This window comes from Argiope bruennichi, chromosome 5, assembly GCF_947563725.1.
Source record: "Argiope bruennichi chromosome 5, qqArgBrue1.1, whole genome shotgun sequence".
Taxonomy (NCBI): Eukaryota; Metazoa; Arthropoda; class Arachnida; order Araneae; family Araneidae; genus Argiope; species Argiope bruennichi.
The window spans coordinates 46,360,469-46,383,878 of NC_079155.1; the positions used below are offsets into that span (position 1 = coordinate 46,360,469).

Consider the following 23,410-nt stretch of genomic DNA (forward strand, 5'->3'; position numbering starts at 1 on the left):
AGTGTCAATGGTATGTTCCACTGATATCGAAGCTGATGCATAACCATCACGCGATTATCTCGGTTCTTTACAAATGTGAAATCATTGTTATAGTCGATATCAATGATTTCTTGAAATTATAAGTATTTGGGGAAAGGCTGTCCAGTATCAATGACTTGACTTTTGTTTGCCTATCATGTGACCTTCTGTAGACATTCATTCTACTGGTGCCATCTATTGAAGAAATATAGAACTAAGACAAAAAATTTAAGGAAACGACTTTCTTATTTCATTTTTTAGAGCTGCTTTACTTAAATAAATAAATTAAGTGAAGTGTTTTAAATAAAACTCAATAAATTAACTCAAATAAATTAAACTTAACTCAACTCAACTTAAATAAATTAAATCATTGCCCTTTTACTGAAACTAAAAAATTAAATGTTAATTATTGATAAAAATTAATAAAAATTTTAAAATTAAATTTGTGTTTGAAACAACAGTTATTTTTTAACAAATATTTAAAAATAATAATTGCAAAAATGTTTGTTATTAAAAAAAATCGTGGATTATGCATCTCCACTACTACTTGAGCTATAAAATATCTTAACGTAGTTGCATATTAATTGTTCTATTTTCCAAGTATTTGATAGGTTAATATTTCTTTATTCATACATATCACACGCGCTATATTTAGTCTATTAACGACAAGATAGTTCTTATTCAAAGCATTGTAAATTCGGTGAGTTTTAATGCTTTTCTATGCCTCCTCAACAAAGTCGTGATAAAATCTATGGACAAAGTACTGTCCAACTGATATGTTGCAAATTCAGTCGGATTTTCTTGGTTCTCTTCGAAGGAGGGCGGAAAAAAAAATCACATATGAAAAATCACACAGCTCTAGGGCAACAAAAGGCAACAGTCATGTATTGACACATTACTAAGAACTGAAATGAAATGCAAATGGCACCTTTTTTATTTTTCAATGTGCTTTGGTATTTTGTTTTTCCGAACCTAAAGATTTAGTTAAATCATTGCGATTTCGAAAAACATCGATTTTATGTGACTTTCTTTCAACGCTTGGTATTAATACTAGCACAAATGCATGAAATACGCTTTCATTAATTTTTGCATTTAAATGATACGAGTTTAGTTTCGTATTCATTTGCACTTGTCACCTGTTATTACAGGTCTGTAATCAGTACCTGATAAGTTTAACAAGTAAGTTCAATGATTAATATTTTGTAATTGGTTATCATTGCTGCTTCATGGAATTGATTGTTATATCTAGTTATTGCGTGCATATAAAAGAAAAAAATCCAATTCCACGTGCAACCTTGACGTATTCACCCACTGACTGTAACGGAATGTTTAAATGATTTTAATTGGACTGATTTAATTAGTTGAAGGATTAAATATGAATAATGTTTTTTGACTAGTAAAAGTTTTTATTTTTATGTTAAGTAAAAATTTTATTTTATTTTAAAAAAGTAAGACATTTGTTTTTCAAAAATTTTATAATGTATAAAATCTCTGATTCGTGATTGTGAACATTTATGCCGGAAATTAATTTTCTTTTTGATTATGCTGTGTAACACATTTATCTTTAATGATATTTTAAATAGTTTATTGGAAATAATCATTCTTTTAGAGAAATCTTGCCATTTCTAAAATAGGGGAGAGTTGGGAGGAATGGGACAAATTTTTATTAATTCACTAGTTTAGTGAATTAAAGAGTGCAATTTATAAAAATCTAACAGTATGTTCTGTAATTAAAGAGTGCAATTTATAAAAATCTAACAGTATGTTCTGTAATTTATTTTTAAAAAGTACAAGAACAGCAAAATACAAACCATAGCTTTTATTTGCATAGTTAAAAATTATAACATTTTTGTTCCACACATTCCTCATATGAGAGAGGTATGCGACAAATATAAGGGAGGAATGGGATAAATATTTGTGAAAATTAAAATGAATAAATATTGTACTTTGATATTCTTTTCATTCAATGATTTATAATGTTGGACATGTCAAACATGTGCTGATTTTGAAGTCTTTATTAGTGCTGCTACATCTTGAATCCGCCGCATAATTTTTTTTCTTTTACAACCATTTCCACTGATTGTAATATGTTGATATTTAATTGTTGGATGTTTTTTCTTCTATATCTGTGGCATTTTTATATAGAAAATAAAAAAAAATTAGTGATTGTTTTTAATTTAGAGTGACACAAATTTTAATAAATTATTTTCATAATTTAGCTTTATTTTTTTATCACTTAATATTTATCATGTTGCTTATTACTTTATTATATATTCAATAGAATTTTCCTTAACTGAAATTAAGTGGTAAACATGATTTTAGATAGAAAATTATTTTTTATGTAAAATTATACAGATTGATCTACAGTATGTATTCATACTTAATATGATACAATTATTAACGAAACAATTTTAGGTACTTTTAAGTAAATTTTTGTAAAAGTGGAATTTTATATTATGCTATATATATATATGACATTATACTGTATATTAACCTATTTATTTTAATAAATTTAAAATCACCAACTTACTATTGTATTGTAACCCCGTAACAACTAATTTTATTAAACAAGATTTTAAAAAATTTATTAATAGCAAATTTAGCTATTTACAAAATTTATAGAAATGTATTCAAACATTATGTGTGTTTTGAAGTTATTTTTTTTCTTAGTATCCAAACAATGGACAGACAAGAATTAAAAGAAAGTGTTCTATTAAATCTGAGATCTGTTACTCAGAGCTGTAAAGGAGGTGTTCCTCTTTACCGTTTAGAAAGTAAGAATTTGGTTTTTTAGATATTATTATTAAATTTTCTATTCATATATTTATATCTAAATAAAAATGCTGTCAGTAAATTTCATGAGAATAACATACTGATGCTTCTTATTTAAAAAGCCAGATTTTTATTTAATTTTAATATTCTTATATTGAAAATATGCTTTCTGCCTCCTTTATATACTAAGATACATATATTGTGACAATTTATAATCACAAAATGAATTCAGAAATTTTTTTAATTCCTTTTCTGAAATGTACCATTCTTAGTTTTAATATCAAATATAATAGGTCCATCTTTTAGTGCCTGAAACAATTTCTTTATAAAATATATATATATATATATATATTGTCCTGGTTTTGAAAAAGCTATAATGAGTCAATACTTTTGTAATGAATGTAAAGATTATGTATGCTATTTCAAATTCAGAATTTTTTAGGCATCTTGTAGTTTTAGTTATTCTTAAATGTAATTCTTTTATTGTTCAAAATAACTGCTTAATTTTTTTTACTTCTTTGATATTATAATTCTAGCTCTTATATTGGAAATTTAATACTTTATTTCATTGGCCATTAAACATTGCATAGCTCTTTTAATATCATACTTTACTAAATGCCTTTGACGACTAGCTTTTTCACACAGGAATATTATATTGGTTTTACTTTGCTCACTGATTACATGAACTTATCTAATGGAGACTAATCCTGTGACATCATAACTGTACTAAATATGTTATATCCAATTAATCTATTTAAATTTATGATTAATTCATTCAATCTAAACCTATTTCAATTTATAAAATAAATATTGGTTAATCTAATGCCTTGGGTGGCCATCTGGTTTACCAAGAATATTGGTTATATTTGATTTTAGATGATTCATTTTGTTCAACTTTATGCTCAGGATTCTGTTAGATTATCTGATATTAAATCCATTTATTATTTAATTAACTGGTTTTTTAATTGTTTAAGTTAAGTTCTGTTTACTGTTTGCATGAATATTTCTAATGGAGACAGTCACATAGCATCACAGTTCTATTAAAAATATAAATATATGATTCATCTATCTTCTAAATTTTGTGATAGTATAATTTTACTTTATTTGTCTTGTGAACCACATAGATATTAAGCAAAGTCGTTCTTTAGCTTTCAACAATATAAAAAAAAAATAGTGCAATTAAGTATTAGGGGATCTAAGTATTAAGCATTCTCTTACGCAATCTAGCGTTAGAAATCAGACAAAAAAAATTAAAAATTGCAAAAATTCTCATGATTATTAAATCGCTTTTATTGGAAAGACGATTTTTTAAGCTCGGAAACCATTTAAAAGTTATTTTTGTATGTTATTGCAGAAAAATGTCTTAATTTGTGTTTAATATTTAATTAATAATAATAAAAAAATTTCTAGGGGCAGATTACCAAGTATGCATATGTAAAATTTAGTAGCTCTAGGTCAAATGGATTTGGCTTCTAGATCATCAATGTGTACACACTCACACTTATTCATCTTTATTATTAGTACATATTTGTATTATAAATATTAAATTATTAGAATAATTCACATAAAACATGGATTTTGTTAAATTTATAATATATTTTGTTTCTGTTGCATAAGTTGTTTTTAAAGTTACTTTCAATCAATTGATATGCACATTAGTGAGTTACAGAAAACTTCAAGCTTTAAAGAATGCTATATAATTTAAGCTGAAAAATTTCCCTTCATTTCAGATTTTCATAATTAATGCATTTGATAAATCAGCATTGTTAAATAATCATGTGACATTTTCTTTCTCTATTTCATGATAATAAACAGAAACTGAACACTAATATAAATTTTGTATTCAGAAAGATTGAGCAAAATGTTGATAGAGCACCATAGCTAAGGTGACCATTCGTACTGATTTTACCAGTACAGTACTGGTTTTCAGGGCATAAGTCCTGGTTAGTCATTAAACAAAACCAGTACACGAAAAGTACTGGTTTTAGATTACAAAACATTAAAACAAAAAAAGTAATAAAATAAAAATAATAAAATTAGAACTGGCAACCCTGATAATTCCATGTGATATCATCAGGTGTCGCATGAGCAGGACCGCTACGAGATAGGTGGATTGAAATTTTTAAAGCCTTTAAAGAAAATGATGTGTCCAATAATATTGGCAAATTGGTAGAGTATTGCCTCTGTATGCCAGGAACTAATGCACCGACCGAACGGGATTTTTCTTTATTAAACAACATCTGGACTAGCGAGAAAACCCAATTGAAAGTGGAAAATTTGAAATCCTTGTTGATTGTCAAAAATAATTTAAATGCAACCTGTATGGAATTCTATGAAAATATACAGTAAAACAAAAATTTGTTAAAAGCAATTCATCCCTCAGAAAAATATAAAAAAACAAACTAAATTAAATAACTCCTTATGTTTTATTATATTAGGTATGACTTATCATGTTATGTTATGTTTATTATGTTTTATTTTTATATTGTAAAATCATATTTTAGTTTTCACGTTTCTTGTGTTTAAATAAACGCAACATTTTTTGATATCTAAAAGTTTTTTATTTACTTAGGTATACAGATTGGCCGTTGGGTGAATTTTTGATAAAAATTTATAAAATTTGGGCGTGGCTGGTCAAAATTCCTGTTGTCCTGGTTTCAGGTTAAAAAAAAATGGTCACCTTAACCATAGCAGAGTTTATGGTAGGGTTATGAATATTGGATAAGTGCAATTTTGTAAACTGCAACATCATACGAGTTGACAGCACTGAATTTATGCAGATATTATTTAAATATTGATAACTGCATTTTTGTTATAACATATTAAAATAATTTGTTAAAATTAATCTTCAGAGTTAGTATTTTTTTTTTAAATTGTCATATTCCTATAGATTTTTTTTTTTTTCAATTTATGTTGTTTTAAAGTAAACTGATTTTTAATTTCAGGGGACTACAAAGATCTTTTAGGCACTCCAATTCCTTTTAGAGAACTAGGTTATAATTCTCTTGAAGCATTTATTCAAGATATTCCTGATGTAATCAGTCTGAAAAGGTGAATGTTTATGTGGTTTTTAAAATGTTGCTTAAAATGCTAAGAATGGGTATGGTGTTTATTTATAATAACTAAAATAGCATTTTATCAAGAAAATGATAAATGATGAAAAATAATTTATCAAAGACCTTGTGAGTTAAATATTTTCTTCTTTTCTATATACAAGATGAAGCTTCTTCAGCTGCAAGTCCATACCCTAAGTGTAATCTCATGAAATATTTTTAGAATGCAAAAATTTTTCCATCTTTTTAATTATTTAATACTTGTGAACAAATTAAAAAAAAAACACATTTGAATTACAAGAATTTTAACAAAATTCTTAAATTACCATTTATAATTGGATTGTTCTTTTTTTTTTTATTCATCACTAATTAATGCTTTATTTTTTCCTGTTAAGCAGTTTTGTATTTGTGATAGCTCTTTAGAAATAAAATATTGCCCCTATTTATTTATTTATTTTTGAAAAACAATTGTGAGTAGGAAGGTTTTGAGAAGCTTTGTTGTAAAACATACTTTATTAAAACAAAAATTTTGTTTTTGTTTTATTTATTTGTTTGAGTAGAAAATAACTGTGTATTGAAATGTTATTTAAAAAATTAATTTTTTCCATTTTTAGTGTAAAATGTTTTAGACTAAGTGTTAGGGATTTTTACGTTTATATTTTTCTTTAATATACATGAAATTTAAATAATAGCTTACCAAATTATTGTCTTCTCTTTTTTGGTAAATATTGATTGTTCCATAGCTTTTTAATGTTGTATGATTATGAATTTTTATTAGTTTTTGATCATAAACATTCAATTTAACAATTAAATTTTCATTTTTGTATTCTTCCAAGTGATGAAAATTTCATTCATTTTAATTTTAAAAAAATTATTGCATAAAGTACATGACAAACAAATTTTCTGTTTTTTTTATTATTTCAATTTCCTATTAAATTTCAGCTTAACAATGTTGAAGTATATTTAGAATAATCAAATAATTTTATTACATAAAATACATTTTGAAACATTTATTAAATAAAATAATTTTTTTATATTTACATTGGCTAATATTATGACGTATACAAAGAAAAAAATGTGTGATTTTTCATAAACTTCTCTGTAGAAGATTCATGTGTATAGTGAGAGTGAATTTCTTTGAAGTCATATTAAATACTTTTTCTTGATGTGTACCAACGTGCTATTTCATGGAATATTTATAATATATGTATCTTTTTTTTTAATATGCAGGAATAGGGAGGGTCTGTTTATGGCAGAAGGTGTTGCTGATGCAGCCACAGCTCATATTGCTAGTCTAGTGTCCAGACAAAAGCAAGCAAAGCCTTCAGTGGTGAGTATCTGATACATATAAAATATGTTCTATTATAAAGGATGCTTGGTTTTAATTTTTTTTTTTTTAATATATGCATAGTATTTTTGTTTTAATAAATTCAGATACTAGAAATCTAGTCTTATTATGTGTGTGTGCTTACCAGAAATTAACTAGTAGATGACTAATTGATAATACTGATTCTCTTTTCATTTCACATTTTGTTTTTTCTGAATTTGGTCCAGTACAGACTTGAGAAAAACCTTTGGCAGCATGAAATTAAATTTAAAAGAAGATTGGATTTCCTGTTTGATTTTAATTTCTTGTTAATATCTAATATTGGAATAGAAAGCATGTTAAAAAAAAGAAATTATATTAAATTTATATCATGTTAAGTTTTCAAATGAATTTTTTAATTGCAGAATTTTAACCTGACGACTTACTAATGTCAGAAACTTTAGTATTAAAACATAACATGGCATTAAAATTTCCATTTTATTTTTTCTTTATAATAATTTAAAAGAGTTATTAGAAAAGAGAAAGAATTAAGAAATTATTTTTGCTCATAAATTAGATCATTCATACCAAATTTGGATGAAGTACACTTACCATATTCCAATGTAATTTGTTGTCAAATAAAGTAAGCCTATTTTTTTTAATAGATACATTATTTAAATTGTCTTTTTTATATCCAACATATTGTTGTTTAAGTTACATTTCAAATATATCTAATGCTGATTTCTGTTTGTTTAGCTCTGTATTCTAGTTTAAATTCTCGCACAGGAGGATTTATTCAATCAGTTAATAACAGTTAAATGTTCTGGAAAATATTGATTAAAAATAGTAATTTGAATTTTATTGATTGCTTCTCTATTATGATAAACAAAGTTATATTAAATGGCATGAATGCTAGGGTTTCAAATGAAAAGAAAACTGAAAATATAAAAAGTAGTTGCAGGAAAAGTTCTGATAGTGTGAATTATTTAGGAAAATTGAAAAATTTTGTGATTCTTGTGGTAGATCTCATTAGTAAGACATTAGATATTTTTTTGTTCTGTAGGCTTTGCTTAATACTTCTTTATTTTCTTACAGCATTGAATATTGTGTATAAATCTGCAAAATATTGAATTTATTAATTATTGATCTGATTTTTATTTTGAAACTTATATTTTTAGAAAGGATCACGTAAAACTTATTTTTCAAAGGGAAGAGGTGGGTTTTCTTCAAGATATCGCCCCAGAGGTGGTAGAAGTTCTTATGGGAGTTCGAGCAGTGTACCTTTACAGCCATCTGGGAAAGCTTACAAACAAGATAAAGTATGTTTTTAAAATATTTTTTATGAAATTTTTTTAAAGAATTATTTTTTATCTTAACAATTATTATGCCATATAATTGGCAGTTTTACTGTCATTAATTATCGCTATTCATATGGCAATTTTTATTACAATCATATGGATAATATTTGGTAAATTTGAATCACTGTATATGCAGGTTACTGTTGTCGTACTGGTATGGATTGTCAAAGTTTTAAAACTTTGTCCTGACATGGAAAAAAATAAAAACAAACTTGTCAGATTTTGAAAGCTAATATTTTTAGCTATCAAAATTTAGCTATACTCAGTAAAGATGAATAAAGTTTTACTATTAAGTGTCTAAGTATCCTCTTTTTTCTTTTTCTTTTTTTTTTTTACACACACACACACACACACACATATAGCATCAGAAGTGCTGCTTGTTTGGAAATGAACCAGAAAAGTAGTATTTGAATGATTAGACAAATTCTTTAAAAAATTATCTGGGATCTTTTGTTAATATTTCATATATATATATATATATATATATACTAACATACATATATGCGTATAATGATGTGTGTATATAATGGTCTTTTAATTTAAATCCTAATTAGTTTTCCAATTTTTATCTTAAATTAACTTATGTTATCTTCCTTCTAAAATGTCCAGTTATTTACTGATCCAAATCCCAATTTATTTATTTAATTATTTCTAACACATACAAAAATTTCTGACTGTTGTTTCTTAAGTTGTGAGCGAAAGGATAAAAATAATTTACACCTATGCATCTTTTTCAAAGGTACCTAAGATTTTCTTGCCTAAGTTGACACATGTTAAAGAAATCCCAATCAGAATCTTATGATAAAGCCAATGAAGGGATTTAGTTTAGTTATATTAACATCCCGTTTTAAAGCAATGCTAGTACTATTTTGGGACAGACCTCGTCATTTTGAACGGCAGTCAAATGACGAGGACTGCACCTGAGCTGCACCCCCCTGTCGAAACCTCTACACCAATGGGAAGACGTTTTTAACGTGCACCAGACCTGCTTACACAGTGGTTTGAGTCTTGAACTTAAAATTCTCCGGTTCTAAAGTCGAGGCCTTACCTCCATGTCCTTTATTAATAGCCATTAATAAAGCCAACAAAGGGCTTTGGTTAATAATTTTGTTATCTTTACTCTTGTCTTCTGATGTGAACATATGTATTGCACCTTTGTTCTTGTGTAAAAATTATGCCTCCAATGGTAAAATAAAGTCATTCAAAAACTTGCTTGATTTCAGTTCAGCCAAGCAAACTACTAAAATTATGCTATATATACAGCAGAAATACTTTGGTTGCTGTTGGACATCTATGGAGAACATGTCCCATCGAATACAACATTTCATCATTTAAAAAATGCTGATTTCAATACACATAGAAAAGAGCACTATAAACCCTCAAAAGAAAAGTAATCCAAAATATAGATTTGGAACCATTACTTGATGAAGCTGTTTGTGATGAATAATACAATCAAAAGTTGATTAATTCGAACAAGCTACGAAGTATTGAAAGAGAAATATCTAGAACATGAAATACATGACGAAGTTATTTTTCAGCATGATGATACTTGCCCATAACCAGGGAAAAAATTTAAGAATATTTCTGCTGGAATGTGTAGCACTCTTCCTTCCTACATTGTATTCACCAGATGTTACCTTTTTATAGTATTATTTTCTGTACTCCATGTAAAATACCCTTTCTAGAGACAGGTTCACATCATATGCTGATATCAAAAATTGGTTTCATAACTGGATGTGTTTAAATAACCTGACTTTTTCTCAACAGAATTCATCTGTTGTCCAGAAGCTGTACTAATGTTGTTGTTTCTGAGGGAAAATGTTTTGAATAAATTGATCTTTAAATTTTATAACAAGCAGTTATTTTTTTTTAATTTAAAAAAAAATCAATCATATTTATACACTAAATTAAAAATCTTTTTTTTTTTTGTAATAAGAGTAATTAAAGTATGACAAAATATTCTGGAAATTATTTCTATTTTGATTTAGTAGAATAATTATAGTCATTGAATTTACGTTTTGGACTGCTCTTGAATGTTACTTTTTAAATAATTGTAGAATTTTTATGCAATGTTTATTTAGTTTGTATATTATGAAAATCTTGAAGATACATTTTCCCAATGAATATTTATATTTACTTTTTAATGTAAAAGTTAACAATGGAAAAATTCTGCATTATTTTGGTTGAAACTTTTTTTTTCTTTTACCAATTAAAATAATCTGAGAGTTTTCCAATATAACTAAGTGTTCTGGAAGTATAGGAGTCATTGAACTATTTACATTCTAAAGATTGAATCTTAGTTATTTAAATAATTTGTAAATCTGATGGATTTTTTTAAATTTTATTTCAAGTCCAATATTCTATTATATGTAATTAGTATATTATATATATGCAGGTATATTGTTTTAAAAAATGTCAATGAGAAGCTTATATTTTTCTGAAATCATATCTATGTCTGTAAATGAAGAACTGTTGATTGCTTCTTCCTGATGAATGATATAATTTACTGAAAGATGTAATGTTTTTAATGCTTAGTTAAAATGTTCTTCATTTAATACATCTCATTGTATAAAATGAATGGTTTAAAATATTTTAATTTATTAAGTACTTCAAAAATTGATTTCAAGATTTTTTTTTTTTTTTTCCTCCCACTTTGCAGGTTTCATATGAGAATCATTCCAAAAACTCTGTGCCCACTTCTAAAAGTCCTCTTCTTCCATCTCCTAAAGCTAACTCTGCTTTTTCAAGACTAGATAGGCCTGTTAGGAAAAATGAGATTGCTCCTCGTTTCATAAGGTTGAATCAAAGAAGAATGGAAGCTGCAGCTACCCGTAAATATTCTCCTCCCAGAACTCCACCTGATAGGTATTCACCAAGTCCCCGTGCTTCTCCTAAAGGATGGATTTCTCCTAGACCATCAGCAATTGATGATGAATCATATAATCAGTACAATGGGAACAGAATACAAAACACTCCACGTCCTTTACTTTCCAGAAATAATTTTGGGAGACTAGACAGATTCAAGCAACAATTAGAGAATGCCAGTATGTGGTTATATATATATATGTAATTAATTCATTCTAATTTTAGAATTCATATAAATTTGTAAAATTTGTAATTAATACAATTTTTTTCTCAACTGATAAATACAATATCTTTTTTATAACTTCATATATTAGCAGAGGTGCAGAAAAGCCTTGTGGCTGAGTCTAAAGTACCTGTATTTATTCTTTTAAAAAAAAGAAAGAAAAAGAAGAGCAAGTTTTGTTTAATCTAATTAAGAAGGTTTTCACTGAGTTACATATGCATTAATGTTTTTTCCCCCTTTCTATGTTTTGTAGGATTTCATTCATGAAAACTTTATTTACAAGCAACACTTTTGGTCCAAAAAGTTCATGCAAATTTTATTTTTTTAAAAAATTTGTAATGATAGAGTGCAAATTATAAATATGTTTTGAAAAAAATATGAATTATTATTTCTTAGGATAAAATATTCTTATGAATATTCAAAGAATATGATTAAAGTAAGATAAGAAAAATTTAATGTTTCATTGTTATTTTATACACATCTTTCTTTTTTATTTGTAATTTAATTGATAAAAAATTATCCCAAAAAATTAAATACATTTTATTTTATTTACATTAATCATTACTATTAAACTTAGAATTTCATTTTAGTTAGATTTTTCTATGTGCAGGTTTTTTCAAAATTTGGGAACAGTGTGAGGCTTTTACTCCCCTCCTCTTCTTTTTGTGAAAGTCAACAGTATTCATAATAGGATAAAACAAAGTTGTGTAGCTGTGTGATTTAATTACTTTAGAATTGATTCATATTTGAAAATTGTCTCAAGTTCTGTAAATCATTGCTTATAAGATTGACTTAAACATGAAAATAGGTTTTCTTCATGGAGAGTTTTTTTTTTTTTATTATTATTATTGGTTTTCTAAGAAGGTAAAGTTTAATCATCAGTTTTTAAACAAAAATAGAATGAATAAACTCATCATAGAAATGATTTATCTTGTTTATTTAGATGAATTACGACCTGTTGATAGAAATTATCTATTAAAAAGAGCTGCTCTCAACAGGAATTCTGTTAAGTGGGCCAGGTGTTTTAGAATCAGTACATGTCTGAAAATTGATCCAAATTATTTAATCCTTGTGGGAATTTTTTCCTGCTTTTTGTGTAAAGAAACCGAAGCTCTATGCCGACCATTTTGCAAGAATTTAAAGAAATTTTGCTCTCATGGTCCAAGGATATCCCCATGTTCAAGGCTTTTACAAAAGAGAGTAAGGAATAAAATGAGAGCAAATGTCAGTTGGAAAAAAAAAAGTGATAGCTTGTAATTTTTATTGAATCCAGATTTTTTCAGAAAGGGATTGTGAGTCTCTAGGAAACGGTTAGTAACAATCAAACATAATTTGTACAGAGTAGTGCAAGTTACAGAATTAAAGAGCATGAGTTGGATTCTCTTTAAAGGGCAATGTCTTTTATCAATTATGAATGTATTATATAGTATTGAGATGATTGAATGATATATAATATTTAGATGAAATCCTTGATCAATATGTGAGGTTCTGTTCTATTTTCTATCAGTACTGGACTCACTCTAATGATTATAATATTTGGTCAAATTGAGATACCTTTGTTGAGCAATTGTATTTCCATCGAAGTATTTAAGAGTTGGAAAGATCATAGTTTATAAATGGGGTTACTTACATATTATTTAAGTTGAATACTTTTTAGATCTTTTAAATTGAATGAACAGTGCTTACTGGCATGTAACAAACTTCAGAATCCTTAAATTTTTATATGATTTCCCATGTTTTTTCTGAAGTTAGGTAACATGATTTCCTGCATAGACATGTGTTAGTGTGTTCCTGCATGTACATGTGTTAGACTAGAGCAAGTCTGTCATTAAAATTCAGTATTATATTTATAACTTATCTTAAAATTTATTTATTTTATTTTTATATTCCTGGCTATTTTGTTCAAAAATGAATCATTGATCTTTATATAATATTTTATTATAATGTAAAAAAAAGCAAGAATCTCAAATTTCATGAATTTAAATCTATATTTTCAGAAAATGCTCTCAAAAACTTAGGACCTCGTTTTATTTATTTATTTGATGCCACTTATATTTCAAATTTACCTGTAAAAGAATTCCATTTAAAATTTCAGTGGTTTTACTTATTTTTATCGCAAAGATATTAATTAATAGATTGTTTTAAAAATATTAATTAATACAAATGTTAACCTAATATGTGTGTTCTCAAGAGGCATTCAATCACACGTTTAAAAATGGCTGACAGTTAATTACAATATTCAAAACGGATTAGCTTTTTTTTTTTTATTGTTGTATATATATGTCTTCTTGATTCTTTAATATTAGTTTTTATCATTTAAAGTTTTTCTTGGGAGTAAATGACAGAAAAAAAGAGTTTAGCCAGTAAACACAAATATGAAAGAAGTTTTATTTGATGTTTATTTTAAATTTGAATATATGGAGATGGGTGTGTGTGTATTGAAATATTATCTATGTTGACACCTACTTAACTTAATGTATAAGTGATTTTTCTTTCAATTTATTCTTTTTCTGAAAATATTTTTTTCTACTTCAGGAACTAATAAAGAATATGTGGAAATCTATGCAAAGGCAAATGGTTATAATTTTAAATATAAAACAATTTTTTGTGGCCAGAAGAAAAAAGGTTTTGTTTCAAACTTGGAACTTGATAAAAAAACATATCAGTCATATCCTGAGGTAGCAAGAACAGAAGAAGAAGCTGAAGAGATTGCTGCTAAAGCTGCTGTTGAAGATATTAAGAGTAATACAGGTAATGAACGAAAGGTCACAGTATTGAAAGATAATACACTTCGAGTACAAATAAAATGCTGATTGTTAAAACTTGTATATAATTCTCTGAAGGTTTAAAAAAATTAGTGAAACAAAACAATTATTCATTTTCGATCTGAACTACTTAAAAATGTTAAAGAAAGTTGCTATTTGCATTGATTTGACTCTTTCTGCTGAATAGCAACTGAAAATCTTCAATTTAGTCTTGAAGTTTTATTTGTTATAATAATCAAAATATGCTTAATTCATCACTTCTATGTACAAACCTATTTCTATAAGCTTTCTAGTCCTTGTTTTTAAAAACTTTTTAAGTGTATGACTTGAAATAAAATTTATTATATATTTTGTTTCTATTTTATTGCAATTAGTTTTTTTTTTTTTTTTTTTTTTTTTTTTTTTTTGTTGACCAGAAGTATTTAAGATAGCTAAACTGTTAATAATTTGATTGTTCCGTATCTTTGAAAAAAGTGAAAAGTGTGAGATTTTAAATAGGTCTTTTCTATGCAGAACTACAGGTTGTTTCAGTAATTTAGCATTGTTTGTGGAATCCAGTTTTTTGACTGTAAATGCCTTGTGCAACTAGCTCTTTAGTTTTTAACAGTTTAAACTAATTGGTGATATTTTATGAAAGACAGATAAACCTTACTTTTTAGTAAATTTGAAATGTCTTTTCAATTTCTTTTAGCTAATATTAATTATTATTCAAGATCTATTCTTTTATGATTATTCAAGATCAAACTTGGAATGATTTATTTTAACGCCTTTTTAATAATGATTTACTGAAGAAAATAATTTTATATGTCAGCAAATCTGGAATATGCTTTTTTCATTCTGTTGTTATTGATAGACACTTTAAGATATGGTTATATAATTCCAACCATTCTTAGCAATTTTCTCAATGAATATATCTCTAAATTAGACTAAAATTGTAGACTCAAAATCTCACAAACTATATCCAATTATTTCTTGCTTAATTGTGCCTTGAAGCATACTGTTGATGTTTCTTGTAGCATTTAATGTCTTTGATTCATGGTGAATTTCAGATAACATATTGTAATGTATATTCTTCGGTTAGTTTGAAGAATATTGGAAATTTATTAACATTGTAAAGAAGTATCGCACTTTTATAAAGTGACATTTAGATTTCATTCCATTTGTACAATATTTTGATTATGGCAATCATGATAATGGCAAAAAATAAGAAGATACTGTTACATTGAATATTTATTCTCTAAAACGAATCTTACTTTTGCTATTGTTTTTTTTTTTTTCTCTCCCCTTCCTTTTCTTGTATCTTTAATCTGAAATGAGAGAAAAGGAAACATTTCTTTATGTATTTGTTTAAGTATACTAAAAACATTTTGATGTATATCACTATTTAGGAATCTTGAAAGATTTAAGCATTCTCTTTTATTATATATAGGGTATATCAAGAGGTCTTGTCACAATTTAAAATAGAATATGAAATCAATAAAATATTACAGAAGAGTAAGTCTGCATTAAAATTCTTTTCATGGTTATAAAATTATTCTTTTGCAAATAAAGAAATAAAATCTAAAATTTCTCCATAGATGACTGTTTCACAAATTATTAATACCGCAATAAGCGTGACTACCTGTATATAAGTTTTACCTACATATGAGATTTTTCAGAATTTCAAATTAATGACAGTTTTGATTGGAATCAAATCTATTCTATAATCAATGCTAATTGATGTATGAATTGACTTGAGTTACTATTTGGATGTGATCCAGGCTATGTAAAAAGTACATGTATTAAAATATATTCATTTAAACGATAAATATTTTATAATTGATTGTGATAAAGTATCTTGATTGTTAGCTGTTTGTCTTGAAATTTTATGCTGTTTTTAAGGTGCATTGTCATTCATATGAAAATTCATTGCTAATATTTTTATTTGCAAGGTAAAAAAAATGTATGCCATGAAGAGAATTTTTAATTACATTTTTCTGTGTGTATTAATTGATTTTATATTTAATTTTAAATTGTATCAATGACTTTTGCTACATGTCGTGCCTCTAAGAAAAAGTTAAGACTGCTAAAGGGCTTTTGTCTATATTTAACTTTTGAATCCACACTGTTAAAAAAAATATCTTCAATTTGATTTATTTTCACAGGAAACCTGTCTATGCAATTTATGCCTTATGTATCTAGAATATTACTATGACTAAAAGTGTAATTTATAAGCTTATGAACAACCAACTTATATTTTTGTTATGCTTTAGCATGAATTTATAAATAATTTTAATTGTGACTTTGCAGATTTTAATGATAATATTTTTCATCTGTTGTTATCTGTCTTTTTCAATTGCTCAATTTTTATGTATATATATATTGTTTTGTCAGATATATATTCAATGTTCTTTTAATAAAATTTCATTACAAATTTTTGGCTGATCTTTACTGAAATACAAATACTTGTGTTCAATCTTTACATTTAAAATTTAAATAAATGAATTTTGAAGAAATGTTGTTGAATTTATGCTCTGATTTGTTTTTTCTTTTTGTACGATTATCACACTTATTTGTTATGCTACTACTTTTCTACCCTTACTTGTTTGAGTTTTTAGTAATTTTTTCCCTTATGTTAACAAATACTTTGATTCCTTCATAATATCCTGCATTTTGAATACATATTAAATAAGCAAGATATTTTTCTCTATGCAAGATGTTTCCACTTGAACAGAGTTAAAAAAAAAAAAATGTTTTTATTCTCTAAAAATTCAAAATTAGAGAAGAAACAGTACACTCCATATTAGCATTATCAATTGTTTTTATCTTTGGCATTTTGCTGTGAATTAGTGCAAAAAAAAAAAAAAAATCAAACATGAATTTTAAGATTTTGAGTAAAATATTGTATGAAATACATGCCTTAATATTTAATTCTGATTTTTCATTGCCTTTTAGACTCTTTGGCCTCTCTACCTGAAACACCAATTAGTAATGCAGGAGAAATTCAAATCCTTCTTAGTCGAATTGAAGAGGTACTGTCAATTTATTTTATTTTCTTGCATGAGCTCAGTTCATTGAATCACATTGAGTGTGATATTTAAAAATAATATTTGTTTTGCTTAAAAATTCTTCTGCATTTAAAAATAAACTGCTGAACATTAAATGAATTGGGGGAAGTTAATTAACTCCTTTTCTTTCTAACAAGCTTCTTATGGCTTTTCATTTCACTTTGACTTTATTTGTTCAGTTATTTATATTCTTTGCTTTTAATTGTTAAATTGAGTTCAAAATTCCACCCAAAATTATATGTATAATCAGGGGAATATGATAATGCATATAATTTTCATATTATGTATTCTTTACAATTCTCGTATTAAAGAATGGCAAAGAGCATTGTATAGTTCTGAAATCCAATATATACACACCAAATAATCTTCATTAAAAAACATTTGAAGCTATTTTAAATTGAATTAAATATGAATTTTGTTTGCAATTTCTACTTAAAGTAGAATGAGTTGTAGTTGTAATTGCAATAAATACATAAATTTATAATTTTTATGTTATAATCGAAACACCTTAAGTATTATATTTCTCTGAAATTTAGAATTTATGACTTAAAATGGAAAATTTGTGTGCCTCATTCCCAATATCAAAAATTATATAACGGATTCTCTAAAACTAAGGTTCTCAAACTTTTAAGCATTACAGCACACTTTTTAAAAAGTGAATTCATAACAATCCACTTCACTCTTAGCACATTTAATTTTTTCAGCTATGAACACAGCATACATTCTTTCCAAATGGTGTTTTATGAACAAACAAAAAAAAACATTTATTAAATATATGTTTGTTTACAAATAATATTGGACTTTTTGACTTGAATATGTTCTTCAACTGAATTGAGCATTCATTGAAAAAAGGCATTTTGAGGATGTAATCAAAATTTGAGATATTGCATGGAAATGCAACCTTAAGCGAAGTTGTAGATTGGAGCAATAAATAAAATGATAGCTGTATTATGTATAAAAAGTTTCTTATATGCATCAATTACACACTGAAAAGCTACTTGTTTTGTTCCTTCATGTTTTGTAATTCATCATGAATTTTATTATATTATGCTTATTTGCATATTTCACACTTTCTTTTATTGTGTGCTGCTATCTGACTTGATTGTAAGCCTATTTCACATTTTGCAAATATTGAGAAGTGATGCAGACATAAAATTTTGTTATGATCCAATAAAAAATGACTCATGATCCATAATTTGGGATCTTTGCCTGCAAATATTTCTTTCAGTGTGGGGGGAAAAAAGACATTAAACATTCAAACAGGTGATAAAGCACTTATACTATATTATAATCATATTGTATTTGATATTATATATAATAAGTTTTTATATGCAGTTTTTTTCTTCACTAAAAGGAAATTGCTCTGACCTTACTAAATATATAAATGAGAAAAATGATCACTAATAAATTTTTGTGTTGTTTAGAAGGTAAAATAATTTGATAATGCGCTTAATAAATTGTTTAACAGTTACTCACAAGATAAATTACCAATAACTATGATTATTTATTTCTTACTCTTCTATTACAATATAAAATCATAAAGGCAATTAAAATAGACATTATACTTTATGCTTGTCCTTATACTAAGTAACCATTATACTTTCGAAAGTATTTTTAAAAAACAGATCCTAAAGGTTGCTTCACACATTTATTAATTGTTGATAAATGATAATTTTAAATTTGGATATGAATGTGGAATGAACACTAACAAAATTTGAAAATAATTGGTTCTATTTTAAAGTGAATCAAAATACTTTTTTTTAACCTTTATCAGAGCATAATATAATTGAATCTGTCTGTATTATAAATTCTGTAGGTTCACTCTGTTTCAAGTTATTTGATAACAAAATGAAATCTTTTTAGTATTATTATAATTTATATTAGTTTTCTAACTCATCTATGTTCTTGCTATTTTAACTTTTCATATCTGTTCATAATTTTTTGCAGTTAAAGTAATATTGCCTAAGTGCATATTGCCTTTATTGATGATGGCAATATTTGAAATATGTATTAAGAAATACTAAATCTTAATTTAGAAGGAGAAGCATTTAGTTAAATTGTAGATGCATCATTACTGATATTAATACATCATAAATGAAAAGCTTGAAGAATGATTAATTCATTCTTGATCAAGAATGTTTGATTCAATTGGAGGAGAAAATAAACAAAGTTTCGAATATAAAGGTGATCGAACAAATTTTGAAATTAATTAAAATAATTGACAATTCAATGGTATTGAATCCTGGTACAAAAATAGGTATGATGTAAAAATATCCACCTCTTGTAGACACAACATTACCAGGTATTTGGGGAACTTTTCTTAGAGCAACATTTTGCACTTTGTCACTTTGCTGTTAGCATGTGGTATTTAAAGATATAAGCTATTATTGCATTAAAATGGTTTATTCTTTAAAATAATTAATATTTCTTTTCTTGGAATTCCATACCGGAATCACAGAGTCGAAACAATATCAGCTTTTTCATCATTAATTCTTTATGTTCAAAGGATCTTAAATAGTATCATGCATTACATCTTGCAATTATTTTCATATAGATTCAAATTTTGCATCCATTTAGTGCTGCTCCATTATACAAAAATGTCAAGAAAAAATAACAGATTTTTAAGAATATAAAGAGAATTTTAAAAACATATTATTCAAATTTATTAATAAAGAATATGTGCTATGACATCTTAGGACAATTATCTTTACATGGATTTATAAAAATCCTAGCCAGCGTCCTGGCCTAGGGGTAGCGCGTCTTCACCATGATCTCGGGCATCACGAGTTTGAGTCCTGGTTCGGACATGGTTGCTCTTTACCCTGTGTTCTATCTGTGAGGTGTGTGAAAGAGCCCCTCTGTAAAAAGCGGTTGTGCGAGCAAGTGTGTGAATGTTATCTTCATATAAGCTAGGAGTCTGACTTCTGCCCTCGGATTCTCAGGGGCCTTTACACTCAGAAACTGCTGCACAAACTAGTCTTAAATCACTGGCTTTGTCAGCGAGCTTGTCTATGACACATGCAAAAGTAACAGCAACATAAAAATCCTAAATTTGATCATCTGTGTAAATGCTGAGAATCTTGCAACAAAGAAATAATTCTTCTTCTTTTTGAATACCTTTCAAAACAATCATTTATCAATTCATTTGACATTTAATTCTTTTTTTTTTAATTGTTTTGATACTATTTCACTGCACAGTTGAAAGTTATGTTTAACTCCTTATAAAGATGGCCCAATTGAAATCTTTCTCATTAGTTACTTTTATATCATTCATGAATTTATCAGTTATTGTAAATGCTAGAGCTAAATAAGGGGTTTATGAGAAGCATTTCAATAGAAATATTTATTTATATTTTCCTTAGTGTACCAAAAGCAGTCTAAAAATGTGAATGGTACTGATAAAATGCTAATTCTGCTTATAACAAAAGTTAAGGACACTAATAATAAATAATTAAAAATAATTAGTTTGCATTTCATCTTAATTAGCTTTAAATAAATTTTTTAAATCAAAATTTTAATTTAAATACTATGCAGACTACACACACACACACACACACACACACACACACACATATATATATATATATATATATAATATTGGTTTTGCAGGTTTATTTTTCTTTATAAATATATTTACCATTGAATTATTAAAAATAAAAACAAATAAATAAAAATTAACACATACTAAAAAATAGAAAAGAAGACAATTTTATAAACAATACTCATAGAATTTATATTATATAAAAATAATTTTTATTATTCCTGATTTCTTAACAACTTGACTGCCGGGACCATATAAATAATATTGTAAGGAACTCTGTGTGTTAATTTTGGCTCCATGTCAGATCAGCAAAGAAGTAAAACTTATTTCATGATTTCACTTTTTTTTTTCTTTCATAGATCAGTGAAGAAATTCTGTGAACTTATTTGATCAATTAATTAAAAATTAATAAAAGAAATAATTTTAAATTAGCGAGAAATGTTTGAACATTGACATCAAATAATTTGAAATCATCAAATAATTTAAATATAGGAATTTTTGTTTCCGTTTAAAAAATTTGTTGCAGATAGTAACTATTTTCTTTAAAAAATTTCATTTCACTAAATTCTGTGAACAATTTCTTTAGAATGACAATTATTTTTCCTCTTCCATTGCACAATGACCCTCCTTTTCCCTTCCTATCATTAGAAACAATTCTATTGACAAATACTTTTGAAAAAATCACCCAAAACAGCTCAAAATATTTAATAAAAATTTTCTACATTAAATTAAGACTTCAAAATGCATTGAGTATCATTGTGATTACTTTTGTGCTAAATTTCATGGCTCTAAGTGTAATAGATTTTCTGAACACTCACATATACAAACTGTTCTTTAAATTTTTATTAATCTAAGCTGTAGATAATTAGAAATTAAATGATGCATTAAAGGATTCTATACTCACACTTTTATTTGATTTTGTGAAGCAGTCTCATGTACATTATCCTGCATATATGTAACATTTTGAATAGACAAATTACTTTCAATCATGCATTAATTTTCATTTATATACAGTAACTTTATCATTTTCTATATATAATCATAATTTATTTCTGCTAACAATAATATAATACATTAGATGATACTAGTTGAAGTAATTTTATAAAATGCTTTTTTCTTTGATTGATTTAACAATAATTATATGATAGTGATAAAAATATATATTCAATAAAGTATATGTATTCAATTGAATATCAATATGTATAAATTGAATATGTATTCAATTAACTCAAGTCCTTTAATATCATACTTTTCAGTTCGTCTGTTCACAGGAATCACAATGTAATTCTTGTGGATATGTGAATAGAGCAAGGAAGGGATGTAACTGCTAATTTTAAAAATTACATTAACATGTATCAAATGCTTAAGTGGATGCAAAATCAGGGTGACTTTATTGAACATCATCTGACAACAGTTTGCACATTCAGTTTGTTTATTTACTTGCCTCATAAAAATCTGTGTGAACATGTTTTTTTTTTTAGTTGGATAATTTGTGAAAAAGAGTTTAAGTTGAGATGTGTAAATTATAAATCAAAATTATAAAAAATGAGAATTTGGGTAAATTAAAATATTGAAGAATCCTTCATTAGAAGATCCAATCAGAATGAGTAAGCGTAAAGCATTAAAGTAAGTGTAATTGAGTGGTGTAAAGCATTTTTATTTATGGAGCGAAATCCCCAAACTACTGGAGCATTGCCAATTTTTGCCCTCAAGGTTAATTCCACCACTTTGAAGTATTCTGATGGTGATTAGTTGTGTGCCACACTTTGAAGTATAGCTAACCACATGGAATGCTCTATCATTATTACTCAAGTACAGTTTTTAATATTATGGTATCATTTTTTTTATGATTTAGGTGGATTGGCATGATAATTTAATCTTAGTAATACTCATCAATTATGGCAATTATTCCATTTATGTTATTAATATTATGTTAATCAGTTGAGAAAATACATCTTATCAAAGGATCTTTTCCTCAGTCATTGAGGGTATTCTTTTGAGATTTTTTTCTGGGTCACTGGTCAAAGTTTTATTTTTTTCCTCAAATGAACAGAATATTTGAAATATTATTCTGGTCTTACCTCAAAATCTTGTGATGTCTGCACCATAAGAAATTATTCTTATTGTTTTGTCTCCTTAAATTTACTTTTAAAGCTAAAAACATTCCTAAGAAATTTTTAAAAAAAACAAAGCATAATTTAATTTCTCTGCATTATGTTTTGTACAGCTCATTAATATCTCTTTGCAACATATCTTGTAACCTTGAAATCCTAATTAAGTTCTTGCTTCTGTGATAACCATGCCTCTCACTTTTTATTGATTTGTTTGATTTGATATATGCTGTGTTGTCTGACATATATCTAAAAAATGATAGGTCAGTTATTGCTATACTTGTGTAAGATTTGATGAATTGATGGAAAGAATTCAGCCGTGGGACTGGAATGCCTTGAGTTTGAGACCTA

General features: G+C 26.3%; 1 protein-coding gene across 2 annotated transcripts in view; it reads left to right on the forward strand.

Moving 5' to 3' along the window:
• The first annotated feature begins 934 nt into the window (after positions 1 to 934).
• The window catches only part of LOC129968926 (tudor domain-containing protein 7A-like), a 47,790-nt gene continuing 25,314 nt past the window's right edge, over positions 935 to 23,410 (forward strand). The window contains exons 1-8 of one of the 2 annotated variants that reach the window (XM_056083273.1): positions 935 to 1,197; positions 2,689 to 2,792; positions 5,736 to 5,841; positions 7,074 to 7,173; positions 8,328 to 8,468; positions 11,167 to 11,551; positions 14,131 to 14,346; positions 17,295 to 17,371. In XM_056083273.1, coding sequence (XP_055939248.1) covers positions 2,699 to 2,792; positions 5,736 to 5,841; positions 7,074 to 7,173; positions 8,328 to 8,468; positions 11,167 to 11,551; positions 14,131 to 14,346; positions 17,295 to 17,371 — 1,119 coding nt within the window. In that variant the 5' untranslated portion in view covers positions 935 to 1,197; positions 2,689 to 2,698. Of the gene's footprint in view, positions 1,198 to 1,303; positions 1,467 to 2,688; positions 2,793 to 5,735; positions 5,842 to 7,073; positions 7,174 to 8,327; positions 8,469 to 11,166; positions 11,552 to 14,130; positions 14,347 to 17,294; positions 17,372 to 23,410 lie in introns of those variants that run through there. The other variant, XM_056083274.1, reaches the window with a different exon arrangement.